The sequence below is a fragment of the Diabrotica undecimpunctata genome, chromosome 7, assembly GCF_040954645.1.
Source record: "Diabrotica undecimpunctata isolate CICGRU chromosome 7, icDiaUnde3, whole genome shotgun sequence".
NCBI lineage: Eukaryota > Metazoa > Arthropoda > Insecta > Coleoptera > Chrysomelidae > Diabrotica > Diabrotica undecimpunctata.
Genome location: NC_092809.1, coordinates 99,656,976 through 99,682,750, shown reverse-complemented (window position 1 = coordinate 99,682,750; position 25,775 = coordinate 99,656,976). Strand labels below are relative to the sequence as shown.

The following is a 25,775-nucleotide window of genomic DNA, read 5'->3' as shown; positions in this document are numbered from 1 at the left end:
ATATACAATATAAAATGTTTAACACTATATCGTGTATTTGCAAAATATGTTGCAACTCACCAAATCTTTTGGGATGTCTTTCTTCAGCTCATACCAAGTTCTTTCCAGATGTATTTGATTAATTGGTAATTTACTAGGATTCTAAAAAAAATATCATCAAGAATATGATATAAAAAATCCTTATAAGTGCTTACTTTAAATACAGAAACAAATTGGTATTTGATATTTTCATTGGGATTTTCGTTAAGAGATAGCTTATTCAAGTTAGCATTAACATTCTTTATTTCTTTAACAGACATTGTTCGCTAAAGCCGTAAAGAAAATATGAAGACTGGCAGTACTTAATTACTCTACACCAAATTCCTAACCAAAAAATTTATATCAAAAACGATAGCAACAGCAACTTTATGTTGTCAAGTTTGAACTGTCACTGTCAATTATGCAAACTTGCAAGCATGCAAGCAAACTGTTTCAAATGGTTTCAACTTTCTGTCATTCTGTCAAAACGATCGTTTACAGATCGACCGAGATTGACCAACAACTAGGTTAGAGATGGGCGTTCAATTAACAAATAAAAAACCTTAGAACATAATAGCGGAGAATAAAGTTTAGTTTGTTTTTATTTAATGTCTCATTACAATAAAAAAGACCAACTTTTTTCGAAAAATATTTAAAGTTGAATTTTCTCTAAGCCTTGTTACAAACGTGACATCTGGTCTAAGCAACTCATTATAAAATAAAAGTATCCACATAAATCATGTATAGATACTTTTCATCGTTTTATAACTACGAAGAAGATAAGAAACGTTAAGACGGAATAAGGAAGATACTTAAGACGATAAAAATATAATATCGCTTTTTATTGTATAATACAAACTCACAAAAATTGATATATTTATAAACTCGCCTAAAAACCACCTACCAAAGAGTAGAGATTTAACCAGTCAATTGGCTCGTAATTAATACTAACAAGTGTGCTATAAAAAATAGCAAAAATATAACAAAGATTCTAATTAAGGAAGACTAAGATATATGTCTGTAATGTTTATAATAATTATCATTGTTATAAAAAAATGAATAATTATTTTGTAAGTTATAATATTTAATTTGTCGTAAAACTTCTATTAATATCTACACAATTATATAACATTGTTTTTAGATTGTGTGTTCCTAAATTCTGAGCTTAATTTGGAATTTTATAGGTGTATCAAATATTTATAATCAAATTTCACATTGTCCCTTTCTACTTTCTACTAACACATATTTGCTGTTACTTAATAATAGGGCACCGACCGGCAAAATGAGTGCAAATGTTTTTAAAAAATCTTTAAAGTAGCGTCCTCTGTGATAGCGCAACAGAAACATATGAGGTAAGAATAGAGATGATACTGCACAGATAAATCTGTAAAGAGTCAGAACCATTCCCTGCTTCCTGCAAATCTGTTCAGGAAACTTTCATTTTAAGATTGATACCACTTGATACTGTTATGTATGGCTGTTCCTTTTTTTATTTGACATGAGTTGATTTATATTATTCTGTCATACTTTTATTCACATAACCATGCTGAAATATATTGGAACTTCTAAAATAAATCTATAAAATATAGATTTTTTTGCATAACGCGATGTAAATAGCGCCAAACAAATCAGTAACGTTATCTTCCTGTCACGGGTATGTGAATTTAGATTGTTACTTAAAGAAGTCCTTGTTATAAAAATATCACTGATATAATAGAATCTAGGTACTACAATGACTTCATATCTTCAAAATCAATTAAGAAATGTATGTAAATCTATTCAAAAAATAGACTTTTGCTTGTTTGGATATAGAATAATGTCATATAATACCAGAATAATTGAATAAGACTATGAAATTAACAAAAACGTTTTAGAACCACGTGAGGTCGTTAAAAAGTAATATCAAGAGACAAAAATATCTCTTGCTCTGAGACTAGAGCACTAAATGAACAACTGTTGTAATATTTTAAACATCAATTTAATATCATTGTTATAATATAAGATGCTCTAAACCAGTTATACAAAACAGTTTTATTTAAAGATAATCAACACTTTTAGACTTATTGCATAGATATACCCTTTCCCTCCTCACCCTCCTGATCTTTTAATATTTACTTAACTTTATCGCGGTTTTTGTTTGTTCTTGGTCCATTTTTTTCATGGGAAGCTAAGGAAGGGATGGTGCTTGTGGTAGAGTAACCCATGTCAGAAGGAAGAAATGAAACTTCGGTATTGAATAGTACCGGAGTTGTCTCGATTACAATGATCCCACAGATTCAGAGACACGACAGAAAATGAAGGGTCCTTCTATTACAAAAAGAATTAATGGATCTCAGTAAAATTACAAATTGTTAGAAGATTAATAAAAGGGTTATGGCGAGTTGTTATAAAGATAATAATTAACGTTCATTCACAAAAGAACCAATCACGCAAATGTGAAGTCGAACCCTCAGGTCAACCATTTAACTTATATAATGTAAAAATATACTAATGTTTAAATAATATATAATCATAAAACATTAAAGAAAAATATTTAATTGTACAATTTACGAACAATATTCCAAAACAATTATAGATCTCTAAAAGGGTGTTTTAGAGGTTTAAAAAAGATTTCATGCTTCAGAAAAAATCAACCAATAGTACTGGGAAAAAGGAATTTAAAAAAAATTTCAGATACACTATTCACGAATCTCTATATGAATTTATTGATGTTTTAGTTCATTTTAAAAGGAAGAACGGATTCACGGAACAGTTACTAAATATCGTATCTGAAGAGTCTGTTCCGTTCTTTGGTAACAACTTTAGTTGACAACAAATACATTTTTACGACAGAAGTGAGGTTTTTGTGACGAGAAATCCATGAAAGAAATAAGTTTAATTTTAAATCCTTGAGTGGAGTGAGCAAAATAATCATTTTAGTGGATAGGTTTTGAGTGAAATTATGAAGAGGCGAAATGTTGAGATCGCTAAAATGAGAAGGCCCGTGAAAAAGAACAAAATTACTGAAGGATTTTACGGAAGGTACGTTTCCGTGTTTAGATTGTGACTCTGTGTATTATAATAACTGTTAGTACAGTTGCAGTCTAATATTTTTTCATCCCATATGTGGGTTCAAAATGGCTGGTTTCCCTAAACAAATGTTGAATTTTCGTCTGTTTCCTTCATATTAAAGCTTTGGGATGTAATATTATACTATGACAACTTCAATTACATATTATATCATTTTTAAACTATTATTACCAGTTATTATTAACATCCTAGGTTAGAATTATAACTGTCAAAACAAAATTTATTTTTAACTTTTATATCTCTGTATAATCTCTTATACAGCACGTTTTTATGCACTCCAATTGACATACATTCACAACTACTAAACAATCACCCTTCGGGGGTGAATGTGGCTCAGGCTTTTCATTTATTTATCCAGGAACAATTTCACTGATTAAAACTGTTAATTTGTATTACTTCTGGTATTTTTTTTATATTATGTTGTCATTCTTCACATATTTTACAGAACGAATCTCTTATTTTTTTATTTAGTCATCTATTTATTTGCGATTCAAGTCATTCTTTTATACAGATATTTACTAAATTATTGTATGTTCTACTTCTTCATTTTTTCAAATCTCATTCCTTTTATTGTTAAGTTGGTTCCAATCAGTAAGTATATTACCTTGCAATTTATTCTATTCCACATCTTGTCATTGTTTTTGTTTTATTTTTTTCAAAAGTTAAATTTCTCTATTCTAATTTACTAATTATTTTTCCATATTCTATCCTTTGTATTCTTTCACTGATGGATTTTTGGTTGAGTTTTGTATCAAAATGTTTTTATTAAATTGGAATCTCATAAAAGCCTTAATGTTCTCTAGATTTGTACATATTCTGTAAGGTTTTATGCTTGATCTTGCAATGAGGGGCCTTTATGCTGGCAACCTGAATATTGTGTCAGTCTGGCTAACCATTGTGGCATGCCTCTTTTTGTATCTCTTGTAGTTTGAAGGCCAGTTATAGTCTGCAAAGTTTAGTAATTTTTTTTGTTTACTCTGTATATTTTCTTTCATCTGTTATCCACGAAACCATAATATATGTAGATCTGTTTATAAATTACATATGGTTGAAATTGATGTGTTGTGATTCTGTTTCAGTTCCTTTATTATTTTCACATATTTTATATTTTTTTGTTATGTATTTATATAAAAACAATTTAAACTTCAGCACTTTATTCCTATTTCTATTGCTACTTCCAACCTAAACCACATCTTATTATCCTAAATCCTCTTTTTTTTAAATTTTAGTCACGTAATATAATTACTGCTTAATTATATATCCTGGATTATTTTTTTCCATTGTCTATTAAATTTTGTTATTTATCCAGTTTAGACCTATAAAAAATGAAGCTTAATTTTACTTCTCAAAGAGTCATAAGATGCTTTACTACTAATCACTGTCTCATTGAAGAAAAACCAATGATATTTTTGGGAGATAATTTTGGAGCATGAAAATACACATATTTTGGAGCTTTCACATATCTAAAGTACGCATAATAGTTTTATAGATGAATATCTCGGCACCAACAAATACTATTGAGTGCTTTGTACTGTTATTAGCATAGGGGGTAGTTTCAAAGGGTTAAAAAAGTTGCAGTCAAAGAAATAATGTTTCATAAGCAAGATACGAATTTTTATTGATTTAAATACATAAGTTTAGAATTTTTATGTGTACAAAACTATTTTTAATGTTGTAGTAGCTTTTTGGGGTGATTTTTATAGGTTGAAAAAAGTATTTTTTTGCATAAAGTGATGCCTTCTAGGGGTTAAAAACTTGAAACCAATGAAACATCATTTCACAAGCCACGAATGAATTGTTATTGATTTTAATTCATAATTTAAGCATGTTATATCATAAAAAAAAATTTTAAACATTATTTGTGTCATAAGCGATGGTTTCTAAGGGTTGAAAGTTTGTATTAAAGTATAAATTATCCTTGAATATGTTTATTTTACTTAATTCAATCAGATTTTAATGCATAAAAGTCTTAAATACATTTTTCCTATTTTTTCCGCTTAGGGGTAGTTTTAACCCATTAAAAAGAAAAAGCACACTTCGCCCATATATAACTTTTGAAAAGGTGGGTAAGGCAAGCTTAAATCCAAATTGTCAGCCAAATCCATGCAGTCTGATAGAATTGGGAGGTAAGCTCCTATTTTCCACCTGAGTTGCAAGATTAAATACCTGCTATTTAAATTTCTGCCACCAATTTGTTTTTAGTTTATAAATTATTTAAACAATTACTCCCACAGTTCTGACCTCATCTGTAATCTGAGTTAAACTCAGGGTTCAAATTATGTACACAGATTGATTTAAGAGACTACATCAGCGCGTCATCAATATTAATTCGAGAAATAGTAGCTGCACCGTCTTTCGAAAGTTCTGCGAATCTTTGGCAACAGTGGCTCGTCAGTATGTGATACTATCAAAAAGGAAGGCATAATATTGTGATAATTCGAGTTCAGATCGGATTTTAAAGCACAAAGAAACGCAAAAAAAGCTTAAGAATTTAATGAAAATATTTTATTAATTATTTATTATACAAAAAAGCATAAACATAAGCATATAAATTTTACGACAAACCTTTTTTTACGAAAATTTGTATAAAACATCTTAGCCTAAAAATTAATAAGTACCTATCATCAATTTAATAATAATATACAGAGTGTTCCAATGAAAATGTGACCCCTCCAAAAATTCAGAAACCAAGAGTTTTTTCAAAACACGTCAATTTGTATTGGGAGGGGGACGAATTTTCATGCAAAATTCATGCCCTCAAATGTAACCCCCTATTGCCACGCATCAACCTCCAGTTTTTTTTAAATAGCAAGTGTGGTCGAGTGGCACATCATTTGAATGGTATTTTTTCCTCTACACGATACTTCTTTTTTAATTTACAAATTAACTTTGGCTAATTTATTGGTTGAACATCAGTAATAATAAAAAACATAAAATTTCATTAAATTAACTAATTTAATGTTCGAAATGACCTTCTGTGACCTCCATACAATAATACAGTGTATTTTCAAAGCCCCTTCGTACATTTGCAAATACCTTCGGTGTGAATAATCGGCATTGTGTCACAATTCTTTGTCGCAACTCTGCAAGATCTACAGGCGGAGTGGCGTATATTTTTGATATTAGGAGTCCCCACAAAAAAAATCTGAAGGCGAAAGATCCAGTGATCTGGCCGACCACTCTATTGGACCCCTTCTGCCAATCCAATGCCTTGGAAAATGTTGATTCAAAAATTGTCTTACACCTATAAATAGAAAGTTATTTTATCGTAAAGATTATTCATCAGATTCCAATGTGTCAGTGATTAGCCAATCAATAACGTTTTCTAACAAATTTCAAATTTAAATAAGTTGAGTTCCGTTGAGATTTCCTTAAAAAAATAATCGTCCAATAACGGAAATATTTTTGTTGTCCAAAATTGTTGATCCCTCGGAATTTTGCTAAAATTTGAAGCAGTGATTGTTTTCTGTCTTTCTTCAAGTCACTGAACCAAAAAACACTGACCTCGAGTTGTTTTCTCGATATCCATTATTTGTTCTTTTGTTATAAAATATTGTTATGAAATATTTTTTCTTTCGCCTCGTATTCATCATAATCCATATCAGGTTGAGATGAATTGTACTCATAGTCTCCGTCAACATAAGCAACCGTTTCGGCTTTTTTTTTATTATGCAACATTTGATGACGAGCTTTTCTATCACTATTTAGTTTAGCGGAACGTTTTCTTCGGGAATTCATTTTTTGTATATGTTTATTTGTAAAAATATTTCGCCGTTCGCTCAAGGGAGTTTTCGTAATTATCACACCTCGTCTGATATGATCCTCTCTTTGAAAAATTTACCCTTTTACCCCCAACAAATTTAGATACTATAGAATTGTAGTGTTCAGCCAAATTATTATCCATGTTACTGACTAAACTATCCAAATTAATAAAATGCGTTAGGCTTTCACAGCCATTGTCTAACTTGTTAAACTGCTGTACTCTAGGGGTTGGCATCTTCTGGAGATGTTACTGCTTCGCTTGTAAGCTTACAACAGCTTGTAGGCTAACAAACAGTTTAACAAGTTATCCAAATCAAGAATTAATCTGCCATACAAGGCATGTTGATGGCAGCAGATAATTCTTGTAACTTGGAAAACCCATTTCTAGTTGACACAGTTCCAGTGTAATTGCTGAGTTAATCTCCATGTCTTCAGATGTCACATTTTGAGGATTTTCAGAATATATCTGCTGTGTAACATTACACATTTTACATTTTAACGTAAAAGTTGACATAAAACCTTTTTTAATTTCTTGTATTCCTTCCATATTTGTAATGTTGCAATTGAATATAGCTTATGATTTTCTAAACTAAAAATTTATTGAAAAAAATAACCTAAAATAAAGGATAATAATTGAATATAGCTTATGATTTTCTAAACTAAAAATTTATTGAAAAAAATAACCAATGTTTATTATCCTTCGGTCACTTAAAGGTTCAGGCAGAATACTAAAATAAATTTAAAACAATATAAGAAAAAATTGTTTCGTTACACTTTGTTTTAATATAAATGATAGTAAAAGTAACAATACTAACTTTTAAATTTTTTGTAAAACAAGCTTTACTATCATCAACAGTGTCGACAACACTCACTATGGGGTCAACCCAATTGCTAGTTGAACAGTCAGGTTGCGTATCAGTTTGAATGCTGTCAGTTCCACTAAAAATATAACTGGTAAATTCCACAAAATTAGAATAATGTAGATACTTACATTACGCCATTTTCAACAAATGCATGTTTAATGGCGAGAATACTTTAGTTTTTGTTTAGTGAATGCACGAGCAGTCGCAATATGGCACCTAAATTAATAATGTGTACATCTAAATAAATGAAGTATAAAGGAAATACTACCCTGGAAATTGCTCGCTCGATCCAAGCTCTACTTATAACTTTTATTATAAACGTATATATCAAATAGTTTAGCCGTAAGAAATGAACTACAGATTGATGCATAAATACAGATTTATTACCAATTTCATTTTCATGGGAAACAACTTTTCATACTTTTTATTTATGACAACAGTAGATTGCTTATACTTACATTATTAAAATTTGTAGTGACTCTAATTTCGATTTTCGAATCATTTTGGTACAGTTTTTACTGAACGTTTTTCTTGGAAGGTGTAACTTTATTGTTCGCTTGAGAAATTTTTCCCATTTTTAAAAATATTTATATTTCTAGAATAAAAAATCCTCCTAAAACTATATACTCGCATTAGAATTTGAAATATTTTTACATAAAATATACTTACCTATAAAACTCACAATTAATAATAATCTATTTTTTCAAATAGTCCAACAACTCAGTTCTATTACACAAATATAATAAATTAATTTTAAACAAACACTACTTCACTATGAATCAACACTAACGAATTCCAATATCTTAGAAAATAATATCCATAATCCACATCAAAAATAATATTCCAATATCTGCATGAACAGATATCGATACAGATAACAGAGCAGAATCGTACTATCACTTACACAGAAAACGGACGTAGGTGTACAAATTCTGCAAATGTGATGGCGATGACTGTTTCTCTATGTTGCCAACTCACTCAGTTAAGTTCGATTTCTTGTTACAGATAATTGATTTTAGTAATTCCAATGTGACACAAAATCTAGGCATGGGATAAAAAAGTTTATTTGAAGAAAGTGTATTTTTTTGTTTTTCTTAATGGCGGTACAGACTCGTTTTTGTAATATTTTATTTAGTTATAGAGTAATTTCCACATACTAACATATTTCTCAAATTGGGCTCTGTACCGCCATTCTTTATTATATCACGTATATGTGTGCCAAATATCTTGACAAAATATTCAAAATTAAAGCTGCAATCTTGGAACGCGTTTTCCGTCTTGATGACGCGCTGATGTAGCCTCTTCGTCAATATAATATGGTATATCAATAATCAATCTTCAATATAATATGGTATAAATGTTATGATTTTAAAACTATTGTTTAACAACTATTTTATTACTGACTACATTAGAAATAAACCCTCTTATATATAGGAAGAATAATTGAAGAGTCAAGAAGTAGGTCTCCTCTCAATCCGGTTTACAGTAACTATCTGGTGATCCGGTAACTGGAGATTTATATAATTAGATATAATAAGAATATACAGGACAACCCCATTAAATGTTACAATATACAAAATAGTGGTTAAGTACACAGTATACAATGGAGATATATTGATGTTATAAGTATGTCTAAAGTTCAGAACTAGATTTCATTATAATACTCTGTTTTTATTTATGGACTTCATCATAAATTCCTCGAACTAAAGGACACTTTTAAAGGACAAAAACCAATTGTTGAATAATATACAGATATGGCAAGTTTTCAACTACTGTATACATTATTCAGTGTGTGGAACAAAGATAACACTTAATTGTTTGAATAGAAGTGAGAGGCAGTCACCATCTCGAAGGAATAGGTAGGACTTTTAAACAGTGTTGCTATATTTCTGTTACATCTTTCCTTCTAAAATTTTAGTCTGATACATGAGTGTAAAATAATATTTATATCCACTACAGTTCATTGTAGAATGAAAATTAATATTGTCCAAAAAAAAATTAAATAAAGTAGTCATGTAATTGTTATTTTCTAATCGATTCTATCAATTACTTAATTAGTTAATAAAGAACATTGATTTAAGGAATTGCTATGTGGCAATAAGGCATTATTCCCCTGACATGTTGTAAAATTTTAAGCAACGCCTTCCTTCACAGTGCGAAGCGCCAAGATACATCCAGCTATCCGGCATTCAGTAATTATCAGATACGTACGTGGATTGTGTAGTTTTTTGCATAAAATTATTTCGTCGCCAACTTTCCGTCAGTAAACCTTAAGAAAAACACTTATATTTGAGTTTTAAATGCAATTCTTGTAGATTTTTAGCTGTGGTAGCTTGGAGATAAAACAATAATTAACTTAACATTAACAAAACATAAATATTATTTTTATAAGAAACAAAACACACTAAAAAAATTATTTTAAATATTTAAATTAAAATTGAACGCATTTTTAAAAAAATCTCTAACCAATTAAATGTTCGAACAAACCACCATTTTGCGCTAAACAAAATGCGAATCTATCAACTAAAGCAAGTCTCATTGCATTCAGCTGATTTGGCTGTACCGAATTCATGCCGATATAATTTTGATTTTAGCATTCCTCAGAAATAAAAATCCAAAGGTACTAAATCTGGTGATCAGGGGGCCATTTTATTGTTCCTCAAGTAGAAATTAATCGTCCAGGCAATGTTAGTTCCAAATAATTTGTAACTTTGATTGCATTATGTTCTGGGCAACCGTACTGTTGAAACCATACATCATCGAAGTTGACCGCAAGGTTTCGAACTGCTGAAATAATCTGATTGCGTAATAAATCTAGATTCACACATTTAATTTCTTTGGGTATTGTGTTTTCACAGCAATACTCAAATTTTTATTTTCCCTAGACCAATAGCGGACGACAGATGGATTATGACGTTAATTGTATCCATTTGATCCAACAGAGATTTGTTTCGATCGTGGCTAATCCGTTGGACTACATTTCATACAGGTATTTATGCAACCGAAATTTTTAATAATTGATCATACTGTTTTCTCTGTCGAAATTGGGCGATTTTCAAAAGCAGCAATATATAACTGTATTATTTCTACAGTAGAATGGTTCCCATTATACCATTTCACCATTTGAATCTTTTCTTCTCGAAAATATACGTTTGGCATTTTAATTATTTGTTTTCAACATTTACCACCACAGCTAAAAATCAAATAGATAGACCATAAATGCCATAAACCTGCTGTACAGATAAGCACCGCCTATTCTTTTGAGGAGAAATCATGCACTCGTAGAGGGGGTACACCGTTTATACCATGATACTATAACAAACAAGATATGCTCGCTTGCCGTTCTAATTTTAATCGACTTTGCGCATGACGTCATAGCGAGACAAAGCCAGGAGACTTGTGTGTATCTTATTTTAACGATGCATCATATGGCAACGTTGTTCCATTACTGCAATGAACAACTTCGAAACTTAAACTGGTAACGGTAAGTATTCCTCGATGCCATATCTTGCACTAAGAAGCCATAACTAGTTACTTTCTGTGAAACCGTGGTTTGAAAATTAATAAGTAATTTGTCAAATTAATTAAAGAAATATATGAATCTACGATTTGATTGTGTGTATTACAAACAAAATAAATATTGCTACAAAACATAAATTAAATATAAAAGGCCGGTAAAATGTAAAGAATTTGAACCATAAAGGAAAAGCGGGTCATACTTGAGACTTTATGAATATCATTTAGACATTTATTTTACAATCTTTGTGATTTTTCTCTTGCGGATTGTAATTATCTTTAATATGTTTATTTAGAATTCGTATTTTAAAATAAATTTTACATCTAAAAAAAGTAATTTTACATCTTCGCTAACATTTACATTTTTTAAATAATTTTTTTGTTATTTTTAATGTGTCGCCATTATAACTACGAAAAATATTTTCCAGTTCACTACAATTAGTTACAAATTCCAGTGTTGGTTTGAGTAAACCACCTTCAGAAACGTGGTTTACCCAAGTAAACGATTTATCATTAGCGTCCGGAATATATAATGAAACGGGCTAAATTTTCCAATCCATCCCATTCCAGGTCTTTTATATTCGAATTAATAAAATCTTGATGACTGTCAATTAAATCTTCAGAGTTAATTTCTGTATCACCACTAGGAAGGTTTAGCGAGGAAAAGATCTCTTCAGTGACAATTTCATAATTAATTATACTATTAGTAGCAATATTCCATTGTTTGTCAGGCAATCTCAATAGTTTTTCTTTTAAACAATAGTCAGCTTCTGTAAAATGTTTTGATCATATTCTCGCGGTTTCTACATTAAATTTGTCTCGCTGAAACACTTGAAGGCCCATACTTTACGCATTTGTTTGTCTCTAGGAAACACAAAAAAACGACACTTCGAAAAAGTTTTATTTTTTTTATTATAATTGTTTAAACAACCCACCACTGCACAATACATTATGGCAACCAAATAATTAGTCTTCTTTATAAAGTAGCTACAGGTAGTCGAGAGGAAGTTGCGTACGATAAATAAATTAGGTGATATTAACACAGTAAACTGAATGTCTTCACCGCAAAATTTATATAACAATATAATATACAAAGTCTTTACTACATCAATGACTAAATAAAAATATCATTTACTACGTTTTGAAGCACACAGGATAGCAACAGATAGAGCATTTAACTTGGCATAATTAAAGTTGTCTCGTGCTTACTGTCGTGTGCGAGAGAGATGCAAGAACACGCATGTTGACTTATCTTGTTAGTTATAGGTGGTTATAGTATCATGGTTTATACTATCTGTCTGTCTACTGAAGTGCGTTTTTTATTTAGCTCACGCTCTTGTTATAGCATTTTTCATATAAAAATGCTTGCACGTCACAATTTATATAAAGTGACGTCACTTATATTTAAAATTTCCAGAATGTCAACCTTATTTTTCATATAAAAATGCTTGAACGTCATTCAAGATTTACGACGTCAGAACCCCACAACGTTGCCAAAACATCAGAATAGTTAGTAAGTGAGGAATTTTTAAAATGTCAACTATTTGTCAAACAATTATATTAACAGTAAATACACTAAGTTTTAAGACTACTGCAACACACTAAAATCCATTAGAAAACATTTTAATACAAAATTATAGCTTTCTACAGAATATTTATTTGTTTTGGCATAGCACAATCACAATACACAACAATAATTAGTTTTTAAAACTATTAATCTAAATTTAATATGTATTTATAAATACAATTTATTAATATATATTATATTATGATCAAATTGCACAAGAAATCAAAACATAAACAAAATTCTTACTTTAAAAAATGGCAACACTTTATACACTTTTGCCATACGCTGAACTGTCAATAAAATTTGAAGTATTCCTGTATCAGTTGCGTACAATTGTCTAATCTATTTAATTAAAATTATTATTTTGTGGAATATTAGACTTAAAAGACTTATTTCATAAAATTTATATTATTAATAATAACAAATGTTTTTGGTTATTTAATCAATATAATTCTAAAATTTCCAATATAATGATGATTTTATTTTTCTGATTATTACACCATGTTGACGCCTATGAAAGATCGAGCAGTTCCGTATGGGTTTCGTATTATTAGCTGTGTTAGGAAAATTTGAACTCTAAGGTTGACGTTCTAGAAATTTTAAATATAAGTGACGTCACTTTATATAAATTGTGACGTGCAAGCATTTTTATATGAAAAATGTTATACATATCAATTTCTCAATTCAGCGTTCTTTTTTAATTAATCACGTAATAATATAATCATTTAAAAAATAATAGTTACATGATTACTTCATGTAAGTTTTGTTGGGGCAGTATTTATTTTCATTCTACAATGAACTCTAGTGGATCTAAATATTGTGTTACACTCATGTATCTGACTAATATTTTAGAAGGAATGATGTAACAAAAATTTTGCAATACTGTTTAAAAGTTAGACTCACTACTCCAACATGCGTGGATTGTGTTTCACTCGTATTCAAACAATTAGGTATTCTCTTTATTCCACATATTGAATAACATATACGATAGTGGAAAACTTGCCATATCGGTATGTATTCTGTATTTTCCTTAAAATTTTTTTATAATTTTTATGCAATTTTTATTGCAGGTTTTATATCATTTTGTGGTAAAGACAGGTGGTCACAATTGATAATTATGATCTGACTGTATTTAAATAGTTTAATTTAAATATGACTAAGTATTATTACTATTAATAAATACATTTATTTTCAGCACACTTCTGTATTTGAAATTTGTGATTCTGTGGGCCTTAGTAATAATGGCGGACTTCATATTGGAATTCCGTTTTGAATTCTTGTGGCCATTCTACTTACTCCTCCGTTCAGTGTACGACTCATTTAAATATCAAGGCTTGGCCTTTTCGATATTTTTTGTGTGTGTAGCGCTAACTTCAGACATGTTGTGCTACTTTTTCATACCTGTGCACTGGTTATTCTTTCTGGCAAGTACTTATGTGTGGGTACAGTATGTCTGGCACACGGATAAAGGCATATGTGCTCCCACAATTGTCCTCTGGGTATTATTTGTTTATCTGGAGGCGGCTGTGAGACTTCGAGATATCAAGCATATGCCAGGCCATTTGGATCTCTGTAGGTAAGCCAACTTTAGAAATATGTCATACCCTTAAGATTATCAATAGTGTGAAATTTCGTTTTCATTTAGAATTTTTATTTTTATCAAAACAATTGTATTATTATGTTGTACAGAACATGTGTAACGTTGTGAGGAATATGATAGCGGAGAGCAGTTTATAGTCTCCAAATGTTTCTATAGAATACACGATAGGTAGAAACAATATTATATACGACCCATGTGGACTGTGCAAAGGAGAGTTTATCAACAATTGACTGTTTTCGTTATCATCCCATCATACAAAAATTAATATCTTCAAAATTTCCTTCATGTATATTAAGCGAAAACCTTTTGTTTATTGTAAGCATAGCTTTCTTATTGCGGCCTATGGACGGAATGCATTGATCGATGCAATGGATCATGCAGAGGTGTGAAAAAAAAGTGGTACAGTAGGCGGTACTGTAGACTAGCACGAAGCTTCATACTATGTTTTCTGTATTTTTAAAATTTAAATAATATGTTTAAAATTGAAGAAAGTAATTTTATTATTTATTTATTATTTTTATAGGTTTTAATAAAATTGAAAAAGTTTACATGTTGTAGAACGGTCACTCCCCGTTACGTAAATGGACTCTTCCAATTGTTTGTTACTGTGACTACTATTTTGTAAAAAGACATATTTAATATGTAATGATTTAGAAATCTCTTCCCAAAGTATAAATATGAAAGTTCAACTTAAAATGTTTTACTATTAACTCTTTTTGTCACACTTTAATACAATTTTTGAACTGATAATTGTAAAAAGCCGACATTATATTTATATGAAATTATTTTAAAATGAGAAGTGTATAGAATAAAAATTAAAACCCAATTTCATAATGACAACCTAAACTAAACCTTAACTATAGTTGAGCCGCTGAAAAAATGGAATGATCATGTGAATGGCACGCACTCTTAAATATTCCTCTTCCTATGTTATCACTTTTCCCACGTTTACACCGCTCAACAAAAACGAACTAACAATGTTGCTATAATATATTTATACCGTTTTTTAGAGGTTATTGATGTACATTAATTTTAAACATTTTCACAAAATTCACCAGCCGGCGAAACTGAAACACAAATCATGATACATAAAACATTTAAGTTATAGTATCATAACACAAATAATGACGGTGTAAACAGTTTCCCATAAGGTCTAGTTTCGAGCGCCTGTCGATGCCTGCATTAAGTGATCATGCGACCTTGGATTCCATGTTTTCAGCGGCCAGGGTATAATGTTCACTTTAGACTAAAGTACACTTATGTGTCAAACCCAGTTTCATAATACCTACAGCTCTTTTCATTATTAAAAGTAAACTTAAAAAGTTCTAAAAGAACTAAAAAAGAAGTAGTTCTTTGAGTTTCACAAAAAGGGGAATTGAGAAAGTATCCAAATATATCAATTAAGTATAGAAACCAAGAAAAAATATTAACGAAAACTGAAAGTTTTAAATGAAGAGAATAATCGATAAGAGGACAAAGAAGAGAGAGAAAGGCCAATTATGAAAGATATTAAGAAACAAGAATTAAAAATATTAAAAATTGAATTATAATTAAAACAAATATATGCTCAAAAACATTTATAATAAATATACTGTACAAAAAGTGTTGTCTTTTAATATCATTTATATTAAATAAGTAAATTTAAACTATACACAAATTTTAAGAACACAGTACTGAACTAATGTATTTATGATTAATATATGTACAGTTATAAAAATGCAAATTACTGAAATATAAGCATCATAATATAATATAAAATTTATCCTGACAAAGGTGAAAGTAAGTGTAAAACTTATACATGTAAATTACCTCAGAAACAAATTAACTGTTTTAATAGAAAATATTTTTTTAGAAATTGTAAATCTAGTTCTACCATGGACGTATAATAAGTCCATGAGTTCTATGAACTGTTGTCTAATTGGGGAACAATTTGAAACTCAATTTCTGTTGAGTTAGATTTTTTAGCTGTTTTCTATAGAATTAGGCGTGCTGATTTCAAAACTGTTTACTTTTCTTCTATCACGCCACGTTCGTTTTCTATGTGGGTGGGGCGCATGTTGGTGGGAGAATGACGCGCTGATAACTGCAACTGGTCTAGACTTGACTTTTCACGTGTTCACTTCAGTTACGTCTGTTATACCGTGATGAAACGTTGTGTGTTGGTTAGCAGTATTTAGTATTTCGTTACTTAAGTGTGTAGAACTACTTAGTGAACTTACTTAAGTGACCTACTTAGTGTGTTTGAACTGAAACGTTTCCTTATGGCTACCTTTGCTCCTACACGTCGTAAGTGCGAAAAGAGCCCCGATTCGTTTTGTTATATATGTGGCAGTTTTACCATTCCCAATCAAAGGACAAACATCAGTACATTCATCAGACAAGCATATTTTGCCTATTTTAAAGGGAGACTTGGTGATCAAGATAAAGCATGGGCACCTCATAAAGTGTGTAAACAGTGTGTTGAGGGTTTACGGATGTGGACCAAGGGAACACGTGCTAAACTTCCATTTGGTATACCTATGATTTGGCGCGAGCCCAAAGATCATTCAAGTGATTGTTACTTTTGTATAGTGAAAACATCAGGATATAACAAGAAAAACAAATGTAAGATAGAGTATCCTAGTTTACCGTCAGCTATACGCCCAGTGTCGCATTCAGCCGAAATCCCCGTGCCAGTTTTCAATGAATTTCCCTCTTTGGAAGAAGGGGAATACGGATATGGTGTAAATGAAAGCGACTCCAACGATGAAGATTTCGAAATTGAAGATGCCTCCGTACGTAAGGGATTCGAGCAGCAAGAGCTAAATGATTTGGTACGAGATTTGGGACTATCCAAAAAAGCTTCAGAGCTCTTAGCATCACGACTCAATGAGAAAAACTTGCTTGAAAAGGGAGCCAAGGTATCCTATTTTCGAACACGAGAAAGGGCATTTCTGCAATAATTTCAAACTGATGGTGGATTTGTGTTTTGCCATAATGTAAGTGGTTTAATGGAAGAATTGGGAATTTCAAACTATAACGCAACTGACTGGCGACTGTTTATAGATAGCTCAAAGCGGAGCTTGAAGTGTGTTCTCCTCCACAATGGAAATTTATTTGGTTCAGTTCCAATTGGCCATTCAGTTTGTTTGCGTGAAGAATATGACGACATAAAGAAAGTCATTGATCTGTTGCAATATAACATGCACCAATGGATCATTTGTGTTGACCTTAAAATGGTCTGCTTTTTACTTGTCTGTATTTTTTTACTGCTTTGTCTGTATGTGGGACAGCAGAGCTCGTGCGCAATATCAACCCTCTGTGCAAGATTCCTTGAATGCCGAAAATATTCCAAGACCTATTGACTACTTCAATAAATACATCGCCAACAATTTTTTTGAATCCATGGCGTTGTACACAAATATGAAGGAAGTAAAAAAAACTGGAAAATCTTTGGAGACTTCTGCAAGAATTAAAAACGTTTATTGCATGCTGCTCGCATATTGGTATTTATAATTTACCACGAATCCGAGTGTTTTGGCAAATGGATACCAGGGTACCAATAGTTTCAAACAGCATGTCAAGAAATCGTTTTTTCCCATTCGAACACGACTCAAAATTGTTGACGATGATTCTGTAACCAAGGAGACTAAAGAAAATGATAGATTCTGGAAAGTAAGACCATTGTTGGATCAAATTCAAAGGGCTTGTCTGAATAATGAAAAAACTGAAAAAGTGTCAATCGATGAGCAAATGATTACCTTTCATGGAAAAGTATTAATGAGACAGTTTGTGCGAGGAAAACCTAACCCTGTAGGATTGAAGAATTTTGTCATGACGACTACGGGGGGATTCCACTTGATTTTCACATGTATGAAGGTAAAGGCAGATTTATTGAATCCAGCTTGGTACTTACACCAGAAGTGCTGGATATCGGGGGAAGGGTTGTTTTAAAACTTACAGATACTCTGCCAGTAGGAGTACCTATTTTTGTTGACAGATATTTTACGTCAAAAATATTGATTGTTGCAGTACATTCACGGAAGCTTTATGTAACAGGAACACTAATGAAAAATAGAATGCCAAAAACTGATGCGACATTTAAGACAGATAAAGATCTAAGAAAATCAGGAAGAGGCTCCCACGATATGCTCGTTAACAAAGACAACAAAGTAGCTGTTACAAAATGGTTTGATTCCAAACCAATCTATACTGCTTCATCAGCATTTGGAGCTGAACCCTTGGGATTGTGTAGGCGCTGGTCAGTAAAAGATTAAAATACATAGAAATAAATCGTCCAGCAGTGATTAAGCACTACAATGAAAGCATGGGTTGAGTAGATTTGCTGGATAGGATTATGTCAAAGTACCCTATGAGCAGTAGAACAAATAAATGGACAATACGATGTATTTACGCCTTTATTGTTTTTTGTGCTGCAGCTATTTGGCTACAATACAAGAAAGATTGTTTAGCTGCAGAAACTCCCAAAAAACATATTCAAGATTACCTGTCATTTAAGTTTTCGCTTGCTAGGTCGCTCTTGTACTCCAAGAACAGAAGTGAACTCACATCCGACGAAGGTGACGAAGAAAATGAAAATGTAACCAGAAAAAGAAGAAAGACTGCACTGGATGCCACGACCTGACGTTTGTCAAATATGCCCGGTGCAAGGTTTTTTTATGTTGTAGTGTCAATAGAAATTGTTTTACTAAATCTCATCAATAAAAATGATAAGTGAATATTAATGTTTTTATTGTCAGTCCAGACCCAAAGTATCATTAGTAATACTACAATTTTTGAAAAAACAATTTTTTTATTTTTTGTTTTTTATGATTAGTAATCCCAAATTGTAACATTCTTTTGATTGGCAACAAAAAAATCGCTGCAATTCATGTTTGGGTCCGAGGAAGTTAAAGGTTCGATCTGTTCAAATAAACACATAACTGTATCTTTTGTCATAGGAAACCTTTCAAAGAAATATAAATCATCATATTATTCTAAACAATTCATTCTTTTTTTGTCAACTTTTGAGTCACGTACATATATAAATTCATTGTTGGATTAATTCAAACTTTGAGAAGTTATCAGCATCATTTTAAATTTGAAAAAAATAACATTTTAAATAAACTTAAAACAAAGAAGATTGTCAAAATCTTGAGGTTATAATGTACAGTTGACAGATTTGTACCATTTAGGTAAGTTAAAGTTTGGTAATAGTAGGTATTATGAAACTGAAATTACACTTAAAGTGAACTTTTAATTTATTTAATGCTCACTTTACATTGATTATGATATCATGCATTATCAAACAAACGATTTTATATTGTTATTAATTGGATTGGATGGCATTTAAGTCTTTTGATATTTATGATCAATTTTGACGTTCGAGAATCGTTACGAATCGAATTTTAGTACCGATCTTTTATTTTTCTGTTTGTGTTACTATCTTTTATTGACAGATATACTTTTAATTTTTTACTTTTCATTTAATGTCTGTATTTTGTTAAGTAGTTATTTTTCATATAGTTTTTAATTTAAACCTACTTAGATTAAATATATGATGACTAGAAACGAATTGATCGAGAGTAGTGAATACCCGCTATTCTATGACGCTACTCGTGACGACGCCATCTTGTGACGCTAGTTCCGTGATGCTCGCCTCAGCATTTCACTATAGAGAATAAAGTAAAATCCGACGCCAGTATAGAAGCTTCGCTTCAAAAATAAAAACAAAAGAAATGCAATTTAACGACAGATCGCGCGACCACACACTACGTGGAGTAGCAAACGCAGTTCCATGCGTGTTTGTTAATTAAATAAATTAAAATAAAATTTAATTAAAATTATATATCGAATTGAACTGAATTAAATTAAAAACCATTGCTCCGTGGGTAGACGATAAGAAAGCTATGCTTCCCCTCCTCTTGGAGTGCCACATCCTGTTTTCTTTTTAATTTAAATTTGTGTCATTTTAATCAATTTAAATTTATTTATTGGGTTGTGATTTCTTTTTTAGGCCTTTCGCGGCACATTGTATAGGTTACCCTGTGGTAACTTTGGGCTTCGCGTTCAAATCGTACGTGGGGTATAGGATGCGCCAGCGAAAGCAGCAAGTGGTGGCGAAAGAGAATCAGTTTTATATGCAACTGATGCAGCAGGCGCTGCCAGTAGAGACATGCGCGAATGCGCAAGAACAAATAGAACCACCGCCAAATGCTGTTGTACCTGTTCAGCCAGTACTGAATAATAATAAACTACAAAATAGGTATGTTATTTATAGATTTGTAAGTAAAATTGGATCGCTATATTAACAGAAATAATATATGAATCACTTGAGTAGGTGTTGAAAACTGTGCTAAAATATAGTATTTTAGGTGTATATATTATGAGTTCTTATAAGGCTACTTCTTGTGGTATGTTTATACACTCGCGATCATAAAATCCGGGTCACCTTGAAAATCACCGATATTTTATTTTTAACGAGCTTTATCGTAAATAATATTAACACAAATATAAACTTATGCATGTTTCTGAGAATTGTTGCGGTTTCCTGTGTAACAAAGAATTCCAATAGTGCCGATTTCGAGGTAAAATGCACACTTCCCAAAATGAACGCTACCTATAACTCCGCATGTTTTAAATGTCTCGTTTGTACTTCGACTTTCTGTTCAAATGCAACAGACAAACGTTTATTATCGCCACCATTAGTGTTTATTAGTGCCATTATCAGTGTTTATTTTTTGACAAAAATGCCTTTGACTGTTGTTGAAACGGTACAAATTGTTGCACTTGTGGAAGACGGTCACACTCAACGGCAAGTCGCAAGAACTGTTGGCGTAAGCTTTTTTACGGTTCAACAAGTGCTTCAACGCTTTCAGGAGGCAAGTTTGCTAACCAGGTGACCTGGCTCTGGACGAAGAAGAACGACCAAGGCACTAGATGACCGTTTCCTTGTGTTTCAGGCTTTACGAAACCGGACCTCAACTGCGGTTATGCATCAAAATCGTCTAGCGGAAGTACGAAATCGCAATTTTAGTGTTGCAACAGTCAGAAGAAGACTTCGTTCTTCTTGACTATCTTCTCGGGTAATGGCTAGAAGACCGCCACTTCGCCGGGTGCCTCGAGTTGCACGACTAGCTTTTGCTCGACAATACGCGCATTGGGGAATTAACGATTGTAGCAAAGTGTTATTTTCAGATGAATCTCGTTTCTGCCTAACTGGATCCGATGGACGTGTAAGAGTTTGGAGGAGAACCGGTGAACGATTTTTACAAGCTTGTATTGCTCCAAGAATGCCATTTGGTGGAGTCTCGGTCATGGCTTGGGGAGGTATATCTTCCGACTTCCACACAGAATTACCCTTCATCGAAAATGGGTCCCTAACTGCACGAAGGTACAGTACGGAGATTCCGGAAGAACATGTTATGCCCAATATGGCAGGGCTTGGAGAAAACGCTGTTTTTATGCAGGACAACGTGCGACCGCACGTTGCCAGGATCAGTATGTAATACTTGGACGAAGTTGGAATTACGAGGGTACCCTGGCCAGCTAGGTCTCCGGACCTGAATCCCATCGAACATCTCTGGGACGATTTGAAAAAACGTATTCAAACCCATACACCTCCTCCTAACAACGCACAGGAGCTTAAGGATCTGTTAGTGAGAGAGTGGAATAATATACCACAACATGTAATCCGGAGAAAAATTGAGAGTACGCCCCGTCGTCTGCAAGAGGTTATTACAGCAAGGGGAGGCAATACACGATATTGGTCATTGAAATTTCACTGATTTTTTGCCACGTTCTGTATTTTCCATTTTTTTTTTTCGTATGTCTGTTTTATCCACAATTTGATTTGTTTTCTGTTTTTCTCAATAAAAACAATAAAAAACCATTTTCTTTCTTTCAAAACAAACATTGATGACAAATAAAAAATACATTAGCCAAAAAAAAAGGTTATTACTGCACCAGAGGCAAAAATATTTAAGAAATTTGGAATTTTCAAGATGACCCGGATTTTATGATCGCGAGTGTATTAGGGTACATCCATAAACTACGTCGTAAAAAATGCTGACTTTTTAATACCCCGTCAATGGCACTGAAATTCTAAAAATCATACGAACAAGTTGAAATTTGCTGAAAATGTTAATTTTGGGACCCCAAAAAATATGCAAAAAAGTTTACTACTCCTATCCCCCGGCTTCTCCCTAAAACTACCCCCTCACAAGGAAAAAAAACGGAAAAAATGATTTACCAAGAATCTGTAGGTCGTAGAAAAAAATATTTCAAAAATAAAAAATGTTCGAATAGGCCTATTTCGATCATTGCCACTCAAGCTTTAACAAGTTTGAATTACTCTGTTACCCCAAGTCACATTCCAATTGAGACAATTATCTGTCAAACTGAAGAAGCCATCTCTGAAGCCAACTGAAGAAAATGCTTCATCCTTCGTCAAAAATTCTTTTCATTTCATCGAACTTCTTAAACAGTACCCTATCTCACCTTCAGACATTTCTAACAAGTTTCGGTGTCGTTTCATTATTTACAAACATTCCTATTGACGAAACTTTAAACATTATGAAAACTAAATACAGTATCCAGCAAGACCACTTATAAAACATTGTATGTCCAACACTTATTTCATCTTCCAAAACCAACTCTACAGACAAATAAATGGTGCCCCAATGGGCTCCCTACTATCTCCAGTAATTGCCTATATCTTGATGGAAGACTTCGAGACCCGAGCACTATCCACATTAATGCTCAAACCCACATGTTGGCTACGATATGTTGACGACACATTCGTCATTTGGCCCCATGACAGGGATGCTTTGGTGTCTTTTCAAACCCATCTGAATGGTATACATCCTAGTATTCAGTTCACGATGGAGATGGAAACTGATTCATCCCTACAGTTTCTCCAAGTTATCATAAAGAAAAACCAATCCCAAGGTTTTCATCACTCTGTTCATCGAAAACCCACCCATACCAATCGTTACTTGCCTATCAACTCTCATCATCCACCTTCACAAATTAATTCATTCATTAATACCATTGTCTCCAGATCAATACACCTTTGCGATGATGCAAGTAGACCCGCTGAGACTCTAGTTTAAAACAAGTCCTCATCCAAAACGGTTACCGCTAAAATCACATCAATATGAGCATCCACAGACATCAATCTCCCACTGAATCTCAATCCAAGGACTCTGACCCTCATCATACGAAAGCTTTTCTTCCTTACATCAAAGCTTTCACTGATAAAATCGACAAAATTCTAAAATCAAGAGGAATAAAGAAAATATTTACCTCCCAACAAAATCTTTCATCTCTTGTCCGATCGATCGAAGACAACATACCAAATGAACAACACGGAGTTTATGTGAAATTCCTTGTGCAGACTGCCCCCGATCATATATAGGTCAAACAAATCGTATAATCCAAAATAGGAGTTATGAACATTTCATTTCTGTTCGCAATTCCGATTCAATTTCAGCTCTAGAGATATATATATATATATATATATATATATATATATATATATATATATAGATATATATATATATAACCAACCGCTTCTATAAACCAAGAATTATCCGAGAAGCCATAGAATTTGAAAAAAGGTCAAATTGTCTCAATAAAAGAGATTATGGCATACGGTTACCTTCAACGTGGAGACCTCTCATAAATAAAATATCGTCCGCTCCACCCTCCAATCAAAATCCTACTGTGAGAAAGGTTCGCCCCCACCTTCGCGCCAATCCCCACACCAACCTCCACCCAAACCACGTCGCCATGGACGGTATAAATGAACCGTCCTCTGTTCCCAGTAGTAATAATACATTGGTTAGTGATCCGTCTAGTAGTGTCTGGGGGCTCGGGAGACTGAGACCTCGGAAGCTTTGAGAAGAAGACATCAAAGAGGATGTCGAAAGCTTGACGCAACTATAATTGACGCGGTTCGACCCGGAAGACTGTAGAATTTTATATAATATGTCATATTAGGTGAAAGAGAATAAAAAATGTAAACGAAAAATATTAAAATATATACCTAAGGTGTCCCTATAATAAACATATATCTCCTTAGTAAGACCCCCTAAAAAAATTTTGTGTGCCACTAAACCCTTCTATAATATCTGTCAAATTTTTGTAAAGAAGATATATAATCTTATCCTCTTCGACATTTTTCAACAATCGCCTTGTATCTCGCTAATGTGGGGAGCTATTGATGATTTAGTTGAGCAATCGTTACTTTAACGAAAAAAGAAATCATGACATCTTAACTACTTTTTATCTGTTTCATCTAGTTTTCGGTATACCCTGCAAAACATACCAATTTGGGACATCCTGTACAGACTTTGTATTTATTATGCGACAAATATCAGAAAAATCTATGGAATATAATATTCCACCATTTCTGTATTTCATAGACTTAACGGAAAACCTTTGATACAATTCAACTGAAGGATGTTATTGAATTACTGTGCATCGGCGGAATTCCGCAAAACTTAATTAGAATAATCAAAGACGTTTATATGAAAGACGATTATATGTAAAATACAATTAAAGCGTGAATTTACAAAACCCGTTCAAGTGTACAGTGGCTTTTTCTCTATTGTACGCAACAAAAAATAATCGTAGATGAACTTCAAATGTTTTCTTGGTACAGTTAAAAATAACATCAATAAACTATTTATATTTATTGGAGCAGCCATTCAATTATCAACATAAACATTGCTTTTATCACATAAAAATATTAATTATTGACATTAAACAAATAAATAACCATTAATGAAGTTACGAGCATTAAAATGTCCAATTTGTAGTTATATTGTCACATTTTTTCAGTTATTTCCGATTACTGATTAAAGGAAACCATTAAACTGACAAAGTCCATATTCTTACATTCTTATGTTTTTCATATTTGTTTATATTTTTCTCAATACTTTTACTTCTTTCTTTGCTTTGTGTCCGTATTTTTAATATTGTTGTATTTTATTGTTAGGTATTTTTCTCCTCTTTTTCTTATATACGTTTCCTCTAGTTTGTTGAATTCCAGTGTTAGAAATCATGATGAACAACTCCTTGATAGACCCATTGATCAGATAAGAAGAGAAAGACCCGAAACAAGGTTCCTTGATAGCATCGATGAAGACATGATAAATATGGGAATACGTGCTTGGCGGAAGAAGGCGATGGATAGGGACGACTGGAGCGAAATTCTTGAGGAGGCTAGGACCCATGCAGGGTTGTAAAGCCAGAATGATGATGATATCCGAACACACACACACACACACACACACACATACATAGTCATCTGAATTGATTCACGTTCCTCTATACACTCCACTAAGACTTACAAAAAAACATTTACAATGCAAATGATGATGATAATGAAGAAAAC

General features: G+C 32.1%; 2 protein-coding genes across 3 annotated transcripts in view; one reads left to right on the top strand and one right to left on the bottom strand.

The window, feature by feature from the left end:
* The window catches only part of LOC140445647 (activating signal cointegrator 1 complex subunit 2), a 42,163-nt gene extending 41,722 nt beyond the window's left edge, over positions 1-441 (bottom strand). Inside the window, exons 1-2 of the mRNA XM_072537869.1 lie at positions 195-441; positions 61-141 (exon numbers count right to left, since the gene is read on the bottom strand). Coding sequence (XP_072393970.1) covers positions 61-141; positions 195-299 — 186 coding nt within the window. The 5' untranslated portion in view covers positions 300-441. The remainder of the gene's footprint in view (positions 1-60; positions 142-194) is intronic.
* A 2,395-nt stretch (positions 442-2,836) lies between these two features.
* LOC140445646 (macoilin) overlaps positions 2,837-25,775 on the top strand; it is a 44,574-nt gene continuing 21,635 nt past the window's right edge. For both annotated transcript variants that reach the window (XM_072537868.1, XM_072537867.1), the window contains exons 1-3: positions 2,837-3,039; positions 13,991-14,371; positions 20,391-20,639. In XM_072537868.1, the coding sequence (XP_072393969.1) occupies positions 2,960-3,039; positions 13,991-14,371; positions 20,391-20,639 (710 nt within the window). In that variant the 5' untranslated portion in view covers positions 2,837-2,959. The remainder of the gene's footprint in view (positions 3,040-13,990; positions 14,372-20,390; positions 20,640-25,775) is intronic.